The sequence below is a fragment of the Pagrus major genome, chromosome 20, assembly GCF_040436345.1.
Source record: "Pagrus major chromosome 20, Pma_NU_1.0".
Classification (NCBI taxonomy): Eukaryota; Metazoa; Chordata; class Actinopteri; order Spariformes; family Sparidae; genus Pagrus; species Pagrus major.
The window spans coordinates 9,546,193-9,567,959 of NC_133234.1; the positions used below are offsets into that span (position 1 = coordinate 9,546,193).

The 21,767-nt window shown below is 40.3% G+C and overlaps 2 protein-coding genes across 2 annotated transcripts; both read left to right on the forward strand.

Annotated features, from left to right (window-relative positions):
* The first annotated feature begins 1,495 nt into the window (after positions 1 to 1,495).
* josd1 (Josephin domain containing 1) lies at positions 1,496 to 11,611 on the forward strand. Its single transcript, XM_073490352.1, has 5 exons — positions 1,496 to 1,645; positions 2,243 to 3,128; positions 3,225 to 3,353; positions 5,972 to 6,166; positions 8,893 to 11,611. The coding sequence occupies exons 2-5, from the start codon at positions 2,755 to 2,757 to the stop codon at positions 8,990 to 8,992; spliced, it is 798 nt and encodes a 265-aa protein (XP_073346453.1). The 5' UTR covers positions 1,496 to 1,645; positions 2,243 to 2,754; the 3' UTR covers positions 8,993 to 11,611.
* Positions 11,612 to 13,833: 2,222 nt separating this feature from the next.
* cbx7b (chromobox homolog 7b) lies at positions 13,834 to 20,181 on the forward strand. Its single transcript, XM_073490168.1, has 6 exons — positions 13,834 to 13,902; positions 16,110 to 16,153; positions 16,629 to 16,694; positions 17,928 to 17,994; positions 18,219 to 18,587; positions 19,984 to 20,181. Exons 1-6 carry the CDS (start codon positions 13,834 to 13,836, stop codon positions 20,179 to 20,181), a joined length of 813 nt encoding a protein of 270 aa, XP_073346269.1.
* Positions 20,182 to 21,767: the final 1,586 nt, after the last annotated feature.

Below are 21,767 nucleotides of genomic sequence, written 5' to 3' on the forward strand. Positions count from 1 at the left end.
TTTGATATCTGGTCAGATGACTTGGAGGCAATTCAGCTTGCTGTAAATACATAAATAAAGAAATATTCCTACTTTATTCCTTACATTGTGACCCTCAGAATTACATCAAATGAAAGTACTTGTTTTTGCCACTGACAGGCTGAAGTTGTTATTCAAAGTGTCTTACAACATTACAGAGATGATTCCAACAGAGATACACCTTTTTTCTAATAATAAGACCCTTTGTATAACCAGAAACACAAGTCTCATTTTGAAATCTCACAAGACGAACTGTTACAGTTGTTGCCTCATCAAGATTGTCAAAATCAGTTAATCAGCCATGACTTTAGAAATAAATATTTGCCTTGCATTTCCTTTAAGTAAGTTCCAAAGTCCTCTCTCAAACTTCTTACTCAAGTTTTCACCGCTGTCCTCCTGCAACAACTAAACTCTTGTGTAAACCTGTGGGCCCTGACACACCAGGCCGATGGTCAGCAGTTGGCCAGTTGGGGCCGTTGGTGAGTGTGTGTGGCCCTAGTTTTTGTTTTGTGTCCCGCACCAATGGCACAGATCAGTACAGTGGATGTGGTGAAGCCAGTCGGTTGGAGAAATCACTCTGATTAGCTGCTCAGCTAAGTGAATCAGTGCACAAGTAGAGAAATGGAAAAACAAAACAAAAGGAAAGCCGCTGAGCCTTTTGCTTTAGTATCCATGATCTCACCCATTTAGAGGTGTTCCTCCTTATGTTTTGCCTCTCCCTCTTTGCCAATGCCATTTGCAACTTGTTATCAGACATATTCTCAATAGGATGTAGCTATATTAGTGAGAGTGCTGTGAAAGCAACAAAAAGCTAGTTAGTCATCGGATGTAGTCTTTGCGGTGTGTTCAACTGCAGCTTTTTTGACCTAGACACAGGTGACATTAGGCAACGTAATAGTCGGCCTCTAGTTTCTTGATGTCAGTGTGGGGGTCAGTTTTAAAGTGACCAAATTTGTCCTCTAAGCTCTGTTTTAGTCCCCACCATCTGAAGAATACAAGTCTCTTTAGCTGCTAAACAAGTAAAAACCAAAACAATTCACTAAAAGAGGCTGAAAAGCTCCACGAATCTCAGTGAAACTACAGAGTCGGGGATAATAATCTGTGACTTCTCAGTCATGTGACCCATCGTTGATCTGTAAAATATTGGTTATAGACACTTTAAGCATTCAGTACTCAGAAAAACAAACTGAAGTTTATCGTGTTAATACATTCACACCAGGATTAAAAGTCATCAAAAAACTTTTTTTTAACTACTTGTAGATCACTGCTGCAGACAGGATGCAAAGCAGCATTGTTTTATACATTTACTTAAGTATTTTCAACATGTCCATGAAGAATAACTTGGATTATAGGGTTTCGCAGTCTCAGGGGAGGGACTGCTCCACTGTCTACTGACGCAGGCGGTGACAGCAACATGGAGCCAGGGAGACGCCACTGCGCATGTCCGCGTGTGCACGGACGGAGAGAGAGACAGACCATAGACAGAGAGAAAGAGAGAGCTGTAGCAGGGGAAAACTGGCAAAGACAAAGGACTGAACAGTGTTTAGGAAAACAGCAGAGGGTAGACTGGGTTTTTAGACCGGTTTATGATAGTCCAGCTGTGACAGCACCGTCGGGAAGCGGCCAGGTAAGTGCTCGGTGAGAGAAAACGAAGTTATAAGACGTGAAGGAAGCGTTGTGCTTGTGTTTGCTGTTAGACAGGAGTCACGTAGAGCAGCCAGAAGATTAACGCCAAATATCTGTTACTATCATGGATTAAATGCATCTGTACGTGTGTGGTTTCAGAGTATAACATTGGCTGTGTCTCCTTAATGGACTCTAAGCTCTCTAATGTGTGTGTGTTGTTGTGTACGGGGCTGTTGTTGTCATATTTTGCTAGCTTACTTATAACAGCCTGCTTCCTCTATCCAATCCAAGCTGCTGGAAATGTTTACCTTCTGCTCATTTTAGAGTCTGCTGACCAAAAGGAGGTTGGAGCAGCTTATAATATGATCTCAGCTATCTATCATTACCAACAAGAGCATTAGCATTGTTATAAAGTGCTGTTTGAGGTGTCTTCCTGCTGTTCAGATAAAAAAAATGCAGTTATTAGAGGTCATTTTGGACTCTGCTAACTTGTGATGGGAATTTGGGACCATGTTTGTTAATTTTAAATGAGACTTTCTTTCTTTTAGGTGTTTTCAGTCACTGCTCAGCATCAAATTCCCTCTTTTGTGTGTTCCAGTGGAAGTGACGCTTCATGGTCAGCAGCCTGGCGATGGAAAGAACTGCAAAGCTATAGGCTTGGTGACTGGATGGAAAGAGCTGCCAACGCGCTCACAGACGATGGAGGAAGTGGAAATGCAAAGACAGCAGTGGCAGTTTGATTGATGACACCGCTCTGGTGTTGTTGGAGGAGTGATCTTTCATTTGGGAGCATCTGGAGTATCTTTGTTAAGATTTTGAGTTCCGTTTTTTTCACCCCCGCCCTCCTGCTGACCTTTTGTCACATCTCTCCTTTAGAGCGAGCAGGTGCTGCTTTGTTTAACAGCCACAGGTCTTATTCACCTTGCAACCCCCTCCTCTCCCCCGACCGCGCATCCAGAGCCACAAGCCTCCTCTCTTCTCTGAGAGGTTGCCATGGCAGTGGTTGTCATGATGCTGATGTAGCATCCTGAAGGAAGTAGTTGTGGAGGTAGTGGTGGAGCCGGAGGAGGCGGTGCCGGCGGCGGCAGCGGTGGAGGTGGTGTTGAAGGGATGGGGAGCGCTCCGTATCCAGCCGGTGAGTGGAAGGGGAAGGGGCGAGGCGGCCTGCAAGAGCTGGGCTGCATGCGCTGGAAGGTCAGCAAGCAGAAAGGTGGCGGTGGAGGAGGGGAGGTTGTGGCGGTGGGAGTGGAGGAGAGGAGGTCCAGGGATCCCACGGACTCTCAGCAGCAGCAGCAGCAGCAGCAGGATCTCTCATCCTCCTCTTCCTCCCTTACCCCCCCACTGCCTCCCCAAGCCTCTCTGACACCTCCGGCCATTTATCATGAGAAGCAGCGGAGGGAGCTGTGCGCCCTGCACGCGCTCAATAACGTCTTCCAGGACGGGACGGCCTTCAGTAGGGACACCCTGCAGGAGATATACCAGAGGTGGGGAAGCTGGTGTATCAATCTAAGTCAATAATTACCTTGTGTGTATGAAATGTTGTGGATAATCCGTTCATGTCTCTCCACAACTTGTTGCAGGCTTTCTCCCAGCACTCTGGTGACACCTCACAAGAAGAGCATGCTGGGAAATGGGAACTATGATGTTAATGTCATTATGGCAGCCTTGCAGACCCGAGGGTTTGAGGCAGTTTGGTGGGATAAAAGAAGGTATGTAAGGCTGATGCTGCAAACTTAAATTTCTCTTGTTGTTATTCTAAACAGTAATGTTTTGATTTATTTTTAGACGTCTTTTCACCCTAGTTTAGATCAATTATTACGTAACAGCTGCTGAATATCTTAATATCCTGTCGTTGCTGTTTCCCTAAATGATCAATACGAGGATCAAACAGATGTTTATTTTCTGTGAATACACGTGATGACAGCAAAAAAATCAAACAACCATTGTCAGCTGTTACATCTGCAGTATGGCAGTATCCACTTCAATCATAGAATGTAAACATGAGGGAGATGTTGTGAAGAGGCTCCCTGTGTCCTCATCTGTACCTCAGCTGCATAATCAGCAGCGCCTTGAATGATCTCTTTGACTAGTCAGCACTTCCATCGGTTGACAAAGTCTACAAGACAGTTTATCAGCATTCCTGTTTTTCTAATTAACAGGCTTGCATGACTGTTGACGACAACAAGCTCCCACAGACTTGCTTTATCAGTGAAACGTTAATGTTATCAGAAAAGCCATATTCCTGTTTCTCTGTCTTGACCAGAACAGGAACTAAATCAAAGCTGACCCCTGATCTAGTGACAAAAACAACAATAGTGCTCTCTGTTGCCGATTGACACAGCAGTGGTTGTTCAACCTACAGCATGTGATTACAGCTCTTACATTTGTGTCATTGTAAATATTTAGGAGGGTCATGTTTTTAAAATACAATTACAATTACCACTTAAATGCACAGTATGCAATTTCTGTTGCTTGAGGGGACTCTCGATCAAAACAAAAGTAAGAAGTAGCGTGGGATCATGGGAATTGTTGCCTTTAGTGTTAAACAACCCCCAGGCAGAAATGTTCATAGACGGGGTAAAGTTTTATTCACGTTACATTTAGTCACATTCTCCATTGAACATTGGTGTAAACATTTGGGATAACGTGATTACACAACTCAACAAAACATATAACAAAAGTTTAGTTGTTTTTAGACATTTTAATACAGAAATGTTACATATTACATCTTTAAACCTTCCTTTACAAATAATAATCCAGTTTTGTGCAATAGTATCAGAAATTTTTGGTCAAAGTTGTGTGAATTACTGTGACCTGGATGACTGAGAACCTTCATCAACATATCTCTATGAAGTTTGGTACATGTTGTATCATATAATTCATACATTTCATCATCTAGTAAATCAACATCTCCGTATCCCCCCATACAGCTTTACATGTTAACTTCATGGGAAACAGACCAAAGAGAAAAATACAAACGTGATATAACTGAAAAAAATACTAAATAAACACTTAAATAATAAAAAGATGACACTTAGCAATTTTCTTTGTTTTAGCTTCTTGTTTTTTGTTTTTGTACAGGCAGTTTCATCTTAGTCTTAGCGGGCACCTTATAATTCAGTACATACATATAGTGTAGACAGCTCCTTCTTTTTGAAAATCATTTTCCCACTTTAGTATGTTTTATTTTCCAGCTGTATTAATGTGATGATGTATTGTTGAGGGCTTTTTGATATATTGTACATCACAGAATTGTTCCTCTTGCTACCATGCTCCTATTGCTACTGACTCTGTGATTCTTTCCCCTTTATGATAACTATCTTGGTTTCAAGATTTCAGGTTTCAATTCAGTTCATTGTCATATAATATGGAATTGAAAAGCTGGAAGTAGTGTATTTAAATAATCTTAAAGGGGAATTCCTGTATTTTTAAACCCGGGCCCTATATTTACATGTTTTGGTGTGTAAATTATTCACACTTACCAAAAGTCTTGGAATTGGTCCAGTAGATCGCCTTAGCTGGCAGCTGCGAACCAGCTTCAATGGCTGCAATGTAATCGTTTGGGGAAACTTGGACTGTCATAGTTACGTCCACTAAGAGGGCTTGTTTTTTGCCACCTATATGGTGAGGTTATTATTCTAAGTGTCTGAAACCTTACGGATATGATTACTCTGTTGATAGGCCTATTTTTAATTTTTTTTTTATTAATACGATCTTTAGTAACCAGAAACACAAGTCTCGCTTAAGGAGAAGTCTTGCTTTGAAATGCTGCGATAAGTAAGTTGTTGCAGGAAGACAACAGTGGAAACATGAGTCAAATGTTGCAGAGGAGTTTGGAGTCTACCTAGAGGGACTGCCAGCAAGAATATACTGACTATTAAACTGATTTTGACAATCTGCTGGTCTTCTTGAACAACACCACTTGCTTCTGGTTACAAAAAAGATCTTACACTTAAAAGTCTATGGAATCATTTCTCTAATGTTGTTAGACACAGAATAACAACCTCAGTTTAAAAAATACCAGAATTCCCTTTTAAACGTATAGTGTGCTAGAGAAAATGGTCAACGGTAAGGGATTATACAATTCGTATATAGTGGGATAAAAAAACCTGCAAAAGCATTTGTATAGTCAATTAAAACACAATGCATGACAAATACAAGTAGACTCCATTTATAACTATAGTAAATTGCAAGCTGATACAGGTGCTTTGTCGCCCATTCCTCCATATTATTTTCTGACACCTTATCTCGCTGCTGAACCTCTGTGTCTGTGCTCCAACACAAAATACAAGTTTACAAACCATAAATGTTGTCTTCCCTCCTCCAGGGATGTAGGCAGCATCGAGCTGTCCAACGTGACCGGCTTCATTCTGAACGTGCCATCCAACCTGCGCTGGGGGCCTCTCCGTCTGCCGCTCAAACGCCAGCACTGGATAGGAGTCAGAGAGGTGGGAGGGGTCTACTACAACTTGGACTCCAAGCTGCGTAGCCCGCAACCCATTGGCAACCCGGATGAGCTCAGGTGAGAGTGATGTGTTTAAACGCGTGTGTTCTTGCTGTGACAGCAATGATCAGAATATTATGTTAACCATTGTTATGGGATTTAGAATAATTGTGGATTCATCAGTGTGGAAACACACCACGTTTTTCCCTTTTCAGCGGCAGGGTGGTAATGGTGATCTATTATCTATTGTATTGGTCTGTCCAGATTGGACCAGGGTAAGATTTATTTATAACGATAGTATTGGCCAAATTGCTATGAAACTTGATATTCAGTTGGGTACTAAGCTGTCTGACTTAATCAACACTTTCTGCAGCTGTAAAAATGCCTCTCAGCTGTGAACAAATTCAAGGCTTTTACTGTGAAGCAGCAGTAGGAAGTGTTGAATGTGCAGTAGAGTAAAACTGCAGCACATTTGTTATTTTATAGTTGTCATTTCTAACAGTTAAGTTTTCCTAAAATCTTGGTGCATGCCTTTACAGCGTTGTTGATTTTAAGGAATAGTTCAACATTTTGAGTAGGTGTCATCAGTTGATAAGGCCCAGAGTCAACTCGCATTTAGTCAGTTGCATCACTGCGCTTCTTTTTATTAGCTGCCGCATTGTACACAGAGTGACGCAGAAGCAACAGAATGGCAGAATGAGATCTTCAAATGACCTCACCAGAAAACTTAACAGTGATGGAAGTAGAGAGGGGTGACTTCTATGACTGTGGAAATCTGATATTTTAACATCACAGATGATGAACAAAGGTATTAAAGCGTGGGCCCTACAAGTTAAACAGGAGAGTTGAGTGTGGGATGGGTGTGAGGTGTGCTCAACTGACAGTAAGTCAGCAGGGGAGTGAATCATGCATTTTTCATATTTGTTAGTAAGGTATAAAGAATAGAATAGAATAGAATAACTCTTTATTGTGTGTGGAAATTTGTCTTGGGCTCTCCAAATACATGTAACAACAACATAAAAACAGATAAACAGTGACTAAAATAGACAAACAGACCAGATCACATTACACGTTATAACAGTTGATATCATGTTCATGGTTTACATCTCATCATTGCAGAAAATACATAAGTAATAATGTTTATTCTTTATAAACATGAACATAAAAGTATAGTATATGAATGAATTAATCACATAACATGACAAATACATATGCCAAAGGGGGACCCCCCCTGAGTCAATGCGTTTGTCTGAAGTGCCATCTCTGAGTCAACTCTGAAAATCCAGAATCAGAAATAGCCCTGATTTGAGGAAATACACATTTTACATAAAAACATGCCAAGCTAAGCTAATCAGCTGCTGGCAGTAACTTCATATTTAGTTTACAGATATGAAAGAGGTATCAGTCTTCTTATCTAACTCTGGGCAACAAAAGGAATGAGTGAATTTCCTTAAATGTCAAACTATGCCTTTTAAAGCTGCAATAATCAATTTTTTACAAATTGTTTATATAAAACAATATTTTGTATAAAAACAGTATATCAAATGACTATGTATAGTGTGAAAGCGGTTCGTTCATAGTGACAAACCCACAGAGAATTATTACCAGACTGGACAGCTCACCTCAGTGGAGTGCATTTTTTTAGCTCATTGTTTTGGACTTCTGGCCTTCAAATTCCACCCTTGTGTACCTTTTTTCCAGCAGCAGGAAAATTATTCATTATCATTATTGTTCATTATCAAAGGCAAACCCCATGCAGAAGGATGTGGCTGGTAGCAGCACTTTGCAGCAGCGACACTGTCTGTGTTGACCAGGGGCGAAAATCTGATGTCAACCTTGGAGGGGACATTTACATAAGATTTGAGAGAAGGAGGACACTGAATGTAGTGCTGTAACTCTGCTAACAAACACTCTGTCAACCTGTCAGATAAGGAACATTATGTTTCATTGCTGGCCTCTTTGACTGGCTCAAATCCAAACAGCTTGCAAACACTAGTTGATGTTACTGTAGCTAGCTAGCAAATTTCAGCTAGTGTGACTTGTATTTTAACGCAGCGAAAATGAAGATTGGTGACAACTGTAAACATGATTAATTGCAATGAGTGGTAGTTGTAAAGAAATGCCTAAAAAATCTTTAGAAGAGGTCAAACACTAACGACAGACTGTCAGATTCTGAGAGTGGGCAGTGGACAGTCGGTAGGGGTAAGTGGATCCAACCATTGTGAGGCACAGGGTGAGATTCACAAACTTTTGACACTTGAAAAAGTTCTATTTCATTTGTTGACATTACTTAGTTGTGTTTACAGTGGTATATTAGGGGTGACAAATCATATTTTTCCCCGGAGTCATGTCCCCTGCCATCATGTGCTGCTCACACAGGCAATGTGGCTCTGGTGTAAAGCTTTTATAAACCTATTACATACAAACTGCCTGCGAGACAGACAAAGTTAGCAACTAGCTTGTGAACATAGTGGAGTATTAAACAGCTAATGAGCAAGATATTCCCATCTGGAGTTGGTGGAGACCAAAACAGGAGCAACAAGGAGACTAAATATTGGTGTTGCATTTATTAGGTAGCCAACGTGACCACTACTGCTGGATGTGTAAACACGTTGACAATAACAACTTCAGAAACTCATACTGTGTTAATTTGTCTTTGCTGCCACTCAATGCCCAGATATTGAATTAGCAGCTTTAGGTCTACCCTTTATAATGTCGGGTTTGCCTTTTTTATATAAATTGACAAAAAAGAGTTGCTCATCTTGCATTTCATCATTATAACTGTGGTTGTCACCTCATCACAGGAAGTTTCTACGCCAGCAGCTGCGAGGGAAGAACTGTGAACTCCTATTGGTCGTCTCAGAGGAAGTGGAGGCACACCAAACATGGCGTTCTGATGGCTAAGGGTTCAAGCAGCCGACCACAGCTCCACCAGGGCCAACGGGCCAATCACAGAATGAAGAGGAGAGGACGTAGACTTGTGCACAGCCAATCACATGGATGCACACTTGCAGATGTATTTTTTCCCTTTTTTGGGTTTTGTTTACACAAACATTGCTGGACTCAGTTAAGACGCAAAGCGATGAAGGAGGCAAACACTTACAGGGAGAATCAAAGAATCACAGTCCTTTACTCACAACACAGTTAAGACTTATAGAAAGTTACTCTTCTGTTTCTGCTATTCCTGTGTTTTTATATATATTGACTATTTTTCAATGTCAGTTTTGATCTGTTTATTGTTTTTTTCTTTTTACTGTTCAAGTTTCCAAAGTCATGGGAGATCAGGCTTATTGAAAAATGCTGTGTTTATCTGCCTGTCTCCCTCAGTGATCCTCCCCGCTTCAGTCATGATGTTCGATGATGTGTCTCTGTGTTTCTGTCCCTCCCTTCATGTCGTGAATCTCTCTTTGTCCGTATCCTCCGTCCTTCACTTTCACCAAAGCGTGCCCTTCCTTTGCCTCAGTGTCACTCGATCTAACTCCTCCTCCTGCTCCTCCCTGTCCTTTTTTTCATATCACATGTCAAAATCAGTGATTTATCACGTTGCCAAATTTGTATTTCATCCACCTCCCAAACACTCCTGGCACAGTCTGAGCCTATACTGTACAGAGGCTGTGCTGACACAACAGTTTTATATGCAACAAAGCAATGCAACACCCGGGCAAGCACTCCCTCTAGTGGAGGTTTGCCTCCGTTTCCTTTCAAGGAAGAAGTAAAAGCTTCATTCCTCCAGTTTGTTTTAATTATTCACATCCAAATGTAATGAAGAGTTGTTGTAATCAAGGAAATAATGCAGTTCGAACGATGATCATCTTTCAGTAGAATTTAACTGTATCATGGTTTAATGTTTATCAAACTAGGCTGATAAGAAAACATATTTAAATGATCGATAAAATCAAGCTTTCCCTAAATATAAAATTACAGAAATTGGCCATACTTTGTGCAAAGTATAACAGCATGGCAGTTAACCTTTGACTGTGGAAAAAAAGCAGTTCAACTCACATTCTACTCACAAACTCGTTCAGGAGCTTTTGACCGCATCACTCATTCCTTATCAGCAAAACAAAGAAAATTAATTGGTTGCATTTTTGGTAATCTTTTAAATGTTTAAACCACATTCATTTATGATAGTAAACTGAATATCTTTGGGTTTTGGACTGATAATCAGACTAAAATCAAGCAATTTAAATGTATGAACTTGGGCTTTGTTGAAATGTGATGCCGATTTTTTACAATTGTGCTGACCAAATGAGTAAGAGATTATGAAGATAACCTTGAGTTGCAGCCCTACATTTCAGTATAGAGTTGTATGGCAACTGAGTAAACTTAAGCAGCTGAAGTCAAAAGCTCCAGAACAAGCGAGTAAGTGATCTTCGAGTCTGGATTGTCGTAATAATCAATATAAGAGAGAAATGTTTTTTTTTATTTGTCAATAGAAGCCACTCTTGCTTGATTAGAGCCACAATCATTTCTTGCACAGTGGTCAAATGACACCACACAGACAGATGACAAAATAAGGGATGATAATTTCGATTCATTGTTATATTTTTTCCCCCTTTGGCTCCACTCTGGTCCACAGAGTCACCCCCGCAGCAGCCCTCTGTAGCACAGGAGCTCAGCTGATGCAGGGTTCTTCTTCTCCTTCTTCTTCTTCTTCAACATCTCTTGTCAAACTTGCCAAACAGCTCTGAGAGGATGCCACAGTTTGTCCCACCACGTCATAAACAGTCAGCAGTGGTCTCTAATGTGCGATGTTTCAGTCTGAGGAGGGGTTTCGTGGGAAGTTGTCAGATGGAGTGCAGTGTGCCTGGGTAGAGAATAATGTAGAAAAAGAAAAGAGAAAGTTGAGGGCTAGTGAGCACACGTCTAGTAAGATGTGTGTTTTGGTTGATTATTGTGAAATGAGCCTTATGAGAGAGTTTGTAGCTTTCAAATCTATTTGCTTAAGAGAAACTGTTATACTATACGTGTATTGTCTGTTAATGACAATATTGGCCTTAACTTGTTTACATAAGAAAATATTTGTTGCTCTAAAAGATTAAGAGGGGCTGTGCAGTTTGACGCCATTTCAGGAGATTTATTCCAAAGCACCAATTTATCGTAAAAATCTGTAGGAGAAACGGCTGAAGCTCATCCAATGTGATGTTTTCACTATTGCAGCCAAGGGCTTTATGCTTTATTTACAGTTGTTTGAAATAGTATGATTTTATAAAGACAAGATCATATGTTTTTCCAATGGTGCATGTCTTATTTTGGGATGATACTCTTTGATTCCAGCCCAGTCCGTAGACCTTTAATGTCATATCTAAGTGAACCTGAATTAAACATCAGAGAGCTTGTCATTCATTTGCTGAGATTCCCAATCACATCGTGGCTAGCATCTCACAGTTGCATTCAACACTTGATTTTTTGCCATGACAATCTTTCAGCCCTTAAACTGATTGTCACTGTATTTTTTTGTTTTTGTATTATTTTGCATAGAAATAAAATGCTTATAATGGCACTTTATGTATAAGACACAGTGTGGGTGTTTTAAATGGGTCATTATTTGCTTGGAAAAAGTCATTGTCCCTCTTCTTCGCTTTGTTGGGGATGTTTTGGTTAGAAGTGGACAGTAATTAAAGGGTAACTCCACAAATTTCACACCTTAAAGTGTGTTTACGGGTCTTGGGGAGTACTGCATATGTGAAAAAGTCATATAAAGCTCCATGTAATCTAAAAAATGCCTCCAGTGATGTCGCTCAGTTACATTGTGGGTAATGTAGGTACAGGAATTTGAAAAACAGTCCACTGTTCTAGCATTGCATACCTATAACTCATTATGGACAGTTTAAAAAGAAATGATCAAAACTGATATAGCAGAACCAGAGATATCTGGGACATTACCCACAATGCAACTAAGCCAGAGTGACATCATTGGAGGCAATTCATCAGATTACACACAGCTTTCTCTGAAGCCTCAAAAGGCTTTATACTACTTTTTCACATTTGCTGTAGTACTCCCAAAGACCTGTAAACACACGTAATGTGTAAAATTGGTGGCATTACCCTTTAAGTACATTTACTCTGGTACTGTACCTCAGTACAGTTTTGAGGTATTTGCATTTTCATTTTGTGCTATACTTTCTACTCTAGTTTGGGAACTACTGGATTTAACAACAAACTGTATGTGCTAAAGTAGCTAAGCCCTCCTCTACCAACAACTAGAGTTGTGTTTTTTCACACATGCAACAGTATTACCAGTCTAATAATGATAATAATTATTAACATAGCAGTCACTGGTGCCATTCTGCAAAGTGAGTATTTTTACCTTTGATGGGGGGGACCGGGGCAATTGTAACATGTCAAATTGCACCAATCAGAAACCAGACAGAACCAGGAAACTCAGCTGTCTGTGATGATACCTCTCTGCAAAACTGACTTAATAATGTCTCCAAGTTTTTCTGCCAAAATTCATTTTTTAGGTATAAAAGTATTTTTTTAATCTACAGTTTTTTCCTCATACTGTCTCAACCTTAAGTGTCAATGAATTTAAATTTGCCTAGTTTTGATGACCATTCTGTTGTACGGCAGGAAAAGTATTTATGTTCAGTTTAAATGTTTATATAGGCATATAGACCTTTTTTATTATCTATTCTAGTCCAATGGTTAAATCTGGAGAGCCAGGTTCAATTCTCACAAAATCAGTTCAAATCATAAGCAGTCTTAACTTTTCATAGTGCCTTATCAGCTAAAACTCAGATTCAAATGCTAAACCTTTTTAAGCCATTTTTGCAACTTTAACTGGAATTAATTGTTTAATGGATATTAGATTGTTTCAGCTATATTTTAATGAGTTTAGAGTGGCCCTTGGTATTTATATAACAGGTAACACAGATACAAGTTACCTACATAAAAATTGTATCCCAACAGCTTAGGAAGTTTTCGAGTAGTGACGTAAAAACCAAGATTGTTCCAACTGTCCCTGGTCTCCCACTCCTACTTAAAGGGGCAGTGTGTAGTAAGAAATTCAAACTCAGAATTTTAATAATTACAATATTAGTGAGGTAATAATACAAACTCAGAAATATTATTTTTTTCCATAAATGAATAAACAAGCTGATCTCAAAGGAAAAAAGGTCCCCAGAACACTGTTTGAAGCCAGAAATGTGGCAGGGTCCGCCACATATAAACAAGTAAAACAGGATGAAATTGGGAGTTTGTTTATTCAGTCACGAAAACAGAGAGAGTTTGTTTGTTTGGGCATAAAATTCATTCAATGAAGATCTTCCAGAACTACACAGTGCACTTTTTAGGTAAAATGTATAACTGATAGTCTCTACTTTTAGCTCAGTAAAAACAAAAGATTGCCACTAACAGAGTGTTAACATTGTAGTTTTACTCCAGTGGGTGATGTTGTGGATGCTGTGGGTCCATACACTGGTTCGAATGATGAGGATGATGAGGCAGCTGATGGCGCGCGCGGACTCATTTTAAGTGGGCGCGCTCCGGCAGACGGGCGCGCGCGAAGCGGTGTGCAGATGTGTCGCAGATTTTGTAAAGTCACTGGACGCTCGGAAAGATCCAGTACGAGGAAGTCGCTCCCGATTAATGGGACCTTAACATGTCAGGGACACAAGGCGGCTGAGGGAGAAGCGGGAAGGAGCCGAAGCAGCGCTGTCATCAGCAGCTCACGTTAGCTCAGTTTGGACCCAAAGACGTTACTTTGACAGTTAAAAAGCCGAGCGACGGCCGCGTGCACAGAGATGGAGCTGTCAGCGATCGGGGAGCAAGTGTTCGCTGTTGAATCAATCGTCAAGAAAAGAGTTAGAAAGGTAACCGCTGTACGTTTCCCTCAGCGTGTCAGTCAGCCAGTTTAGCCGCGGGACATGTGGAGGAGGCACATTTTTTTTAGGATGAAGGGGATGCTACTTTAGATGCTAATGAAAGCTTGAGAGATTAAATGAGCAGAATTGCGCGGCTAATCTGGTTATCTAATTGCAGGCTGTGTAAAAGGGGGCGGGTTAGAGGAGGATGTCCCTTTAATGTAGCGTGGAGAGTGTTGTCATTACAACGCAGCTTAGCATGTCAGGTGTTTGGTTAAATAGGCTGGAGGAGGACACGGGGTGATGTTCATTTTGGGCCTGTTTGCTTGCTAATTGGATTTGGGTGTAAGTTACCATACGGTGTTGACAAAAGAGGTGCGCAGCTAGAAATTGTGGTTCCCCCCATGGCGCAGCAGCCCCCCTGATACTCCTGTGTTTACTACTGGTTCCCCCACCAGGGTTACTCGTGTCATGACAGGCGTCTCTCTGAACTATTTAACATTGATTGAACACTTTATGATAGAAAGTCCCTCAAATTCTGAAGTATATTGAGTTATAAAAACAGATACAAAGGGAGCACATATTAGCATTTAATCCCAATTAGCACTTTAACATAGAGTTTTCCAAGTAGTTTGAGACAGCTCTGCCCTAATTGAAAATGTAAGAATGCGTGATATGGTTTTTTTTTTCAATTACCTGCTTCTCATGGCTGATACCGTTGATCACAAACCAACTTTACAAAGTTGCTTACTGCCACGTCCTGTATCAGAGTTTGTAGATGCTGTGCTTGTTAAAGCTGCTGTAAGTGATACACTTTTATTGAAAAAAGTATTAATAGCTCTATATTTCAGAGTGTTTGGGCAGTAACGGATGTCTCTCCTGCCTTCACTAATTCATCAAAAAGAAAAGAAATGTTTTGGTATCCCTGCCCACTTTATCCAATCAGGACAGAGGACTCTACAAAGAGATGTCTGCTTGTGAACTCGTAGAGAGCAGGATCCTCCTGTTTGCTGCTTTGTCTGGTCATTATCATGTTCATGTATTGGTGTCGAGAGGAGAGAGGGGACCGCTAACTGCAAATTGTACAGGAAGTTAGCTAAAATGACAACAACACTTACAGCAGCTTTAAGTCAATGAAGGCAATTTGGCTTCCTATTATCAGCTCTAGTTATCAGCTATAATTGCAGCGTTACATATAAATAGTTGATGTAAAATTCCCATTATCGGGCGTTAATGTATCAGTCCAATATATATTGTGCATCACTATATTTTGAAATCTCCTCAAAAGCACTTCATAAATGATAGAACTAGGCGACAAAATCAGATATCACAGTATTTTCGACCAAATACCTCAATACCAATATTGCAACAATTTGCAATGCAGTTGGATAGAAACGTGGCTAATGAAGAAAGCGAAAAAAGCTTTTAAATCTCCGTCTTCAGCAAATGTGAAACATTTTGTTTGTTAAATGAGTTAAACGTTTAATTGATCATCAGAGTCGCTGACAATCAAGCAATTGATTAAGCAAAAGATAATTACAGCACTAATTCACAGAATATACACATAAAGTGCATAACACTGACATTCTGCATTTACTAAGTGCATTCATAAGGTGTATGCAACAACAATATGACAAAATATGCAGTAAAAAGTGTAGAGAGATGCTGGTATGCAATGTAATTCTGTTAATTGAGGCCCCAAGTCTCACCCAATATACAGTAGATGCATTTTTGTTTGTTTTTTACTGTGTGTTGGGAACTGGGTGAGTCAAATGAAGTCGGGAAAAGTGGTGACTTCACCCTCTGAGAATACGTTTGAGGGCTTGGAAGTTATTATGGGATGATGTCACCTAGGATGACTAACTCTGAGAGGCTTGGCTTGTATATGGAAGACATACTGCTCATTTTATATTATCTGTTAATTATAGATATTTCCTGATGGCATGGCAACATCCTCCTACACATAAACTCCAAATGAACAGCACAAGTATAAGGGCATGTAGAGATTAAATAGGTAAGAAGATGGAGGTCAGTATTACCTAAAGGAAGCAATCATTGTTGTCAGGCAAGAAAACATTTAATAGATGTGAATGGGACAAAGACGCACCACACACGGGTTAAGGTAGTAGTAGAAAGGCAGTGAAAAGCTACAGTAGATATAATTTATGATACTGACCTCTCGGCTGATGCTGCTGTGAAACTTTATGTCTCCACAGGGGAATGTGGAGTATCTGTTGAAGTGGAAAGGTTGGCCTCCAAAGTAAGTATGTAAAATCACTCAGAAGGGTGGCTGGATTATATATCGCTGGTGAATGTACATCATGTTCACACTGACATACAACACGTAATGCCGTTGGATGAGCTAATGTGAAAAGTCATCTGACAGATTGATTCCGAAAAGTACGGAAAATGTTTTTCATGACTTCATGATTATGTATCTAAACTCTGTTGATTAAAAGAACTGTGAAAATATTTGACCAACTAGTTGTTTTTATCAGTTTAATGGTCTTATCGGCAACAGAAACGCCACCCTGTCTGTCACATTTTGTGATTAAAAAGTAAATGATTGGTTGAGTGTGTAGAAGGTACTATCCACTCTGAGGCAACACATCGTAACTGTTTTCAATTAGAATCCTTTTTAAAATGGAAAATCTTAAACAACAATGTAGTAATAGACTGATTTAATTCCCCAGTTGAAGGTAGTGACATGCAGCGTATTTTTGTACATCTGGCAGGTACAGCACATGGGAACCCGAGGAACACATTCTGGACCAACGCTTGGTGCAGGCCTATGAAGAGAAGTAAGACCCCACTCAACCTGCCTGATGAAAAGCCTTTGCCTGGATCCAGGAAAGCCCAGAGGGTTTGACACATAGTGGAGCAGGAATGTGCAGAATAAACCACTTTTCTTCTTATATTAATCATAAAGAGCAGCAAACCCAAGGCCCAGATCCAAGACCTCTGCAGCTGGCAGTAGCATGTGTGTTGGATTGTAACTAGACATCCCAAAACTCACCATAGCCATATTTAAAGGCACTGCAGTTGTAAGGGCCATAATTAGAATGTAGGTTTGGATACAGTACACCTCTAATGTGGATGTTAATGCAATATAAACAGATTGTGTACTAGTGTACTGTAGTATTGTCACAAATGTAGATTTTTCAATATGTGTTGATTTTGAGTTTTAGAAACTGCCTCAATACTCATTTTCTGCCATCATTGTTATGTTATTTTGTCCCTGTCATGTCTCAATGGTATCGAATATCAATATTTTCCTAGTATTGTAGTATTGTGTCTGGAGTCTTAAACAATATCATTAATTTGAAAGAAGGCATACACTCAAGTATGATTTTCTTTAAAGGTACCCTGTGAAGTTTTTTGTAAACAAAGCTTCCATTTACATTCAGTGTTACTTACAAAACCTCTTTCCTTTTTTTCCATACTGGACAGTTTTGGCTTGGTAGTTCAGAGTCTTAGGGGTGACCATAGGGTGGTCTCTGTGTGTTCTTCCTCTTTTTTTGTTTTTTTATGACTGATGCCACTTGGCTTTCCAAATTTGTCCTGTGAGGACAAAGATTGATAATAAAACATTTGCAAAGCCACTTTTTCGATGTAAACAATGAGGGTTTTGAAACCCAATGCCTTCTTGTTTACTTTTTTTCTTGCTATCAGTTTTCTTCTTTGCAGCCCTGCTGGTGTTTTTTGTCTTGTTACCTCCTCCTGTGGATCAGTGTAATAATGTAAAACCATTGTCAGAAATGTGTATCCTTGTGTTGATATGGGTGAGAACAAACAAAACGGCCCCAGTAGTGAAACGCTGCTCCATAGTACTACTAGTGGTCAAACACTCCCCATGTTACCTTTAGAGGACAGATGTTTGTTGATACGTTTTTCCAGTGTCAAATTGTAATCCAGTGGACACAAAAAAAAAATTCAAACAGAGCCTAATAACAGCTCCTAAAATGGTCAGAGAACATGTGTATAGATGACATTTTGCCATCCGCCTCTTTTTAACAGTGTGCTTGGCTTTTCAGAGAGCAGAGAGACAGAGCTCTGGGTCACAGGAGAAAAGGATCCAAATCCAAAAGACTTCTTCTGCAGGTAAAGTTTTGTGTTCAATTTAAAAAGAGTGACAGTTTTGTCTAATCTACTTATACATAAGTAGAACTTAGACATTATATTTTGTTTTGCTAATACAACTATTTTCGTTTGCCCCTGTGCAGTGACGGAGCTCTAACCCACAGTTTGATTGTCAGCCAAATGATTGATTTTTCACATAATTCAAGTTTTACTTGTCAAGTGTTCTCTCTTTGATCTTTATTCAGAATACTGTCTACACCATGGACCTACGCAGCGCTCACAAGGCTCCAGAGAAGCCTCCGCCTCGCCTGCGTCTCTCCTTGACACGCTCTCTGGTCTCCGAGGACGAGGATCAGCCGTACAGTGCCTGCAGGCAGGACCCACAACCGCAACTGGAACATCAAGAAAGCAAACCCAGGAGGTCACAGTTCAAGTGCCTTGACTCAAACCCTCCAAGTCCTACACAAGAGGACTGGGAGGGCCGGGGAGAGGAGGAAGAGGAGGAGCAGGAGGAGGACAATGTAGAATATGAGGAGGACAGGGAGGAGGAAGAGAAAGAGGAGTCTGTAAAGGAGACAACAGAGAAGAGCGGAGGCATTTTAAATGGTAAGTGTGTCAGTCAGTCAGCCAGTAGACTCTAATCAGCATCACGACCCAGTTTACTTGACTCTTTGTGAACCTTCTAGTAGACACACACAGTCTTTTTATTCACTGGGCATGCAACCAAAAACATAAAAACTTCCTCCATCTAGAGCTGATTAAAGAGTAAATCATGTAGAGTTCAAAATATAGACTCATTAGAGACTCTGTATTTAAAGACTCTTGCGTATATAAATGAAGAGCAACAGTTAATGTTGAGTCTCTACAAAGATCTACTTACAGTTACACAGTCTATAATAAAATGTGACATCCTTTTGCTTCAACGTTTGACACCATAGCAGAAAAAATCTTTGATGAATGAGTAATTTAAAGTAGACATATTATGCTCATTTTCAGAATAATAATTTTATTTTTTGTTAATTTTTGTTACTACTAGAACAGGTTTACACGTCTTAGTGCTTAAAAAACACAGCAGTTTTCTCAACTGTTTTGCAGTTAGCAATCCCCTCCCTCCTCTCTATGTCACCACACTTGCACAACTCCTCTCTTTTCTTCTCGGCAGCTCTCTTTGCCTCTGTCTTTTCTTCAAGTGTTTATTGACGTTTGGCCTGTTTGGTGGTATATGCCATCACTGGGAATGCTGGAATTGGTAGAATCCCTGTTCCAGACAGAAGGATCCTGCTCTCTGCCTGTTCCCAGAGCAGACAGGACCTCTCTAATGGAGTCCTATGTCCTGACTGGATAAAGAGTGTAGGGGTACCAGAAAGTTCCTTTTGTCTTTTACGGCATGAGCAGGGGGAGGAGAGACATGGGTTATTATCACATACTCTATTACAGTGATTTCTGTTGGAATACAGAGCTATTTTACACTTACTTTGATAAGAAAATAATGCTAACAGCAGCTTTAATTGAAACCCTAACCTGCAAAAAGGCACCAGGATAAAGTCAAGGTGGTGTTGTAAAATGTCTGAAACTTTTTAAACAAGAATTTGAAAATGTAAATGACCAAAACTGATCTCTTGATCTTTACAAAACCAGATGTGATAGTCTAACAAGCAGTCAGCGCTGGAACTTTTTATAAATCAAATCGTGACCTTTAAATCAAAAGTCAAATAAAAGAAAGGATTTGCACTCCGAATGATTAAAAGTTGAAACGTTCCCTATAAAAAATAATGATGTGGAGTGCAGACTGTGGTACTTCTGTCACCTCAGAACCACTCCGAGCTGTCTGTTCCTGCCTCCTATCTGCCTTTGTCAGTTTATAACATCTATCAGAGTAGAGATAATCTATTCAGGCCAGTCCAGAGAGGTTAACTCAATAACAGTACACGTGATATGCTTAATGCAAAGCAACTCTACCTTTCCCCCCTCCAACTTTCTCTCTCCGTTTTCCTGTCTCACTCAGGACAGAGAACAGAGGAGTGGAGCTCCGCTATCAGACCAGACGAGGTCACGGCGTCAGAGAAGCCAGACGACGAGGCCTGGAGACCCATCATCGTTCCGGGGGAGGTGACCATCACAGATGTCACCCTCAACGCCCTCACGGTGACTTTCCGAGAGTCGAGAGTGGCCAGAGGCTTCTTCAGAGACTGGCGCCGGGGGGTCTGAAATAAATAAGTCTGAGTAGGTTGGTGGGGAGGGTGCTGCAAGAGGGAGTTTAAAGGTAATGGTATCATCGCGGTGTGTGAATGGTCCCTCTCTGTTACCTCTCGCTCTGCTCTTCCTCTCATCAGCTACTTCCGGCCTAGTCAGTGGGACGTTTACATGCACAGAGTCACCTGGAGAAAAGCTGAACTCCAGTCAATGTTATATTTAGGTTGAGCTGTTCACATTCGGTACAGGGGGACTGAGTTGACTTGAATCAAAGGGTTATTAAAAAGCTATAACTGGTTGCGACTTAAGTCAGTGAAATAGGTTGAAACCAGAGCTAACAAACTGGAGACCTACTCATAAAAACATCAAATAACTGTGCACCGTCGCGCTACTAGTGGTCAAAAACTCCACAGGGGACCTTTAAAGCAGTAACAGAATGGGCCTCATGCACGATAATTATTCACTCTTTTATTTAACAAAATGAGTTTGCATTAGGGCTGCAACCAAAGAGTATTTTCATTATCGCTAAATCTGCCAGTTATTTTCATGATTAATGGGTTAATCGTTTAGTGTATTAAATGTCAAAAAGTTTGAATGAGATCGAAATGAGGTCTTAAAATTGCGTCTTTGGTAAGTCCGACCACATACAGTCCAAAACCCAAAGACTCTTCATTTACTATCACTAGACCTGTGCTCATTCAAAACATGCCTGTTCAGAATGAGCAGATTGTATTGTCTCTGGTGTCTCTACTTGTAGTTTTTTCATGAACCACTCATTCAAACTACTTCACTCTCAAACCTGATTTAGGGTTATCAAAACATTAACGTTAAAACTCACATTAGCTGACACCTCGTTAGGGATGACCAGCACCGTTGACAGAGAGGGATAACAGTAACCCTCTCTCTACATGGCTCTGGTTATAACCTATTTTGTGAGTTTCACTGCCTCTGCCTGTTTTTTTTGTCCTGCATGCGCTCGTTCTTCCCGAGGTGTTCATGTCAAACATTCCCGCTGCACTGCAAGCTGATTAGCTCGCTTGTTTATTCAAAGTTTATTAAATGGGTAGTGGTTCTAAACAACTTCACACTTGATGCTGCACCTCCTTGGTTCTTTAGCAATACACCCGCCAAGTGTGAAGTTTGGTCAGATGAACGGTTAGCGAGAGGTCAGATTCTGCTAGTAAACAAATGCAGTGCCAGTATTTAAGCAGGTACTTCCAACCGCCATATTGAAGAGGTCTTAAGTCAACACACGTCTTCTTTTAATGATATCTTTGTGATTTCTTATCCAAACTATTTCAAACTCGACAATGCACCTCCTTGGTTCCGAGTAATACACCTGCCAAGTGTGAAGTAGATTGGATTAATGGTTCTCAAGACATTTGAATAACAAACAGACCTACAGACAGACAGATTCCTTGCTTTATAGTTGGATACATGACAAGGAAAAGCAGACAAACCCTACATTTATGAAGTTGTAATCAGCAAATGTTGATGTTGTTGACATTTTTGCTGAATAACTTAAACGATTAAAGAGGTAGAAGATGAAACTAGTTGGCAGTTGGGTTGCAATGGTACAGTATGGGATTCTTACGGTCTCA

Bases quoted from the DNA above. Each gene is read 5' to 3' on its own strand.
- josd1 (XM_073490352.1), top strand. From the start codon at position 2,755: ATGGGGAGCGCTCCGTATCCAGCCGGTGAGTGGAAGGGGAAGGGGCGA. The intron at 3,129-3,224 runs GTGGGGAAGCTG...AACTTGTTGCAG, and splicing joins CTGCAGGAGATATACCAGAG to GCTTTCTCCCAGCACTCTGG. The intron at 6,167-8,892 runs GTGAGAGTGATG...ACCTCATCACAG, and splicing joins GGCAACCCGGATGAGCTCAG to GAAGTTTCTACGCCAGCAGC.
- cbx7b (XM_073490168.1), top strand. From the start codon at position 13,834: ATGGAGCTGTCAGCGATCGGGGAGCAAGTGTTCGCTGTTGAATCAATC. The intron at 13,903-16,109 runs GTAACCGCTGTA...ATGTCTCCACAG, and splicing joins TCAAGAAAAGAGTTAGAAAG to GGGAATGTGGAGTATCTGTT. The intron at 18,588-19,983 runs GTCAGTCAGTCA...CACTCAGGACAG, and splicing joins GCATTTTAAATGGTAAGTGT to AGAACAGAGGAGTGGAGCTC.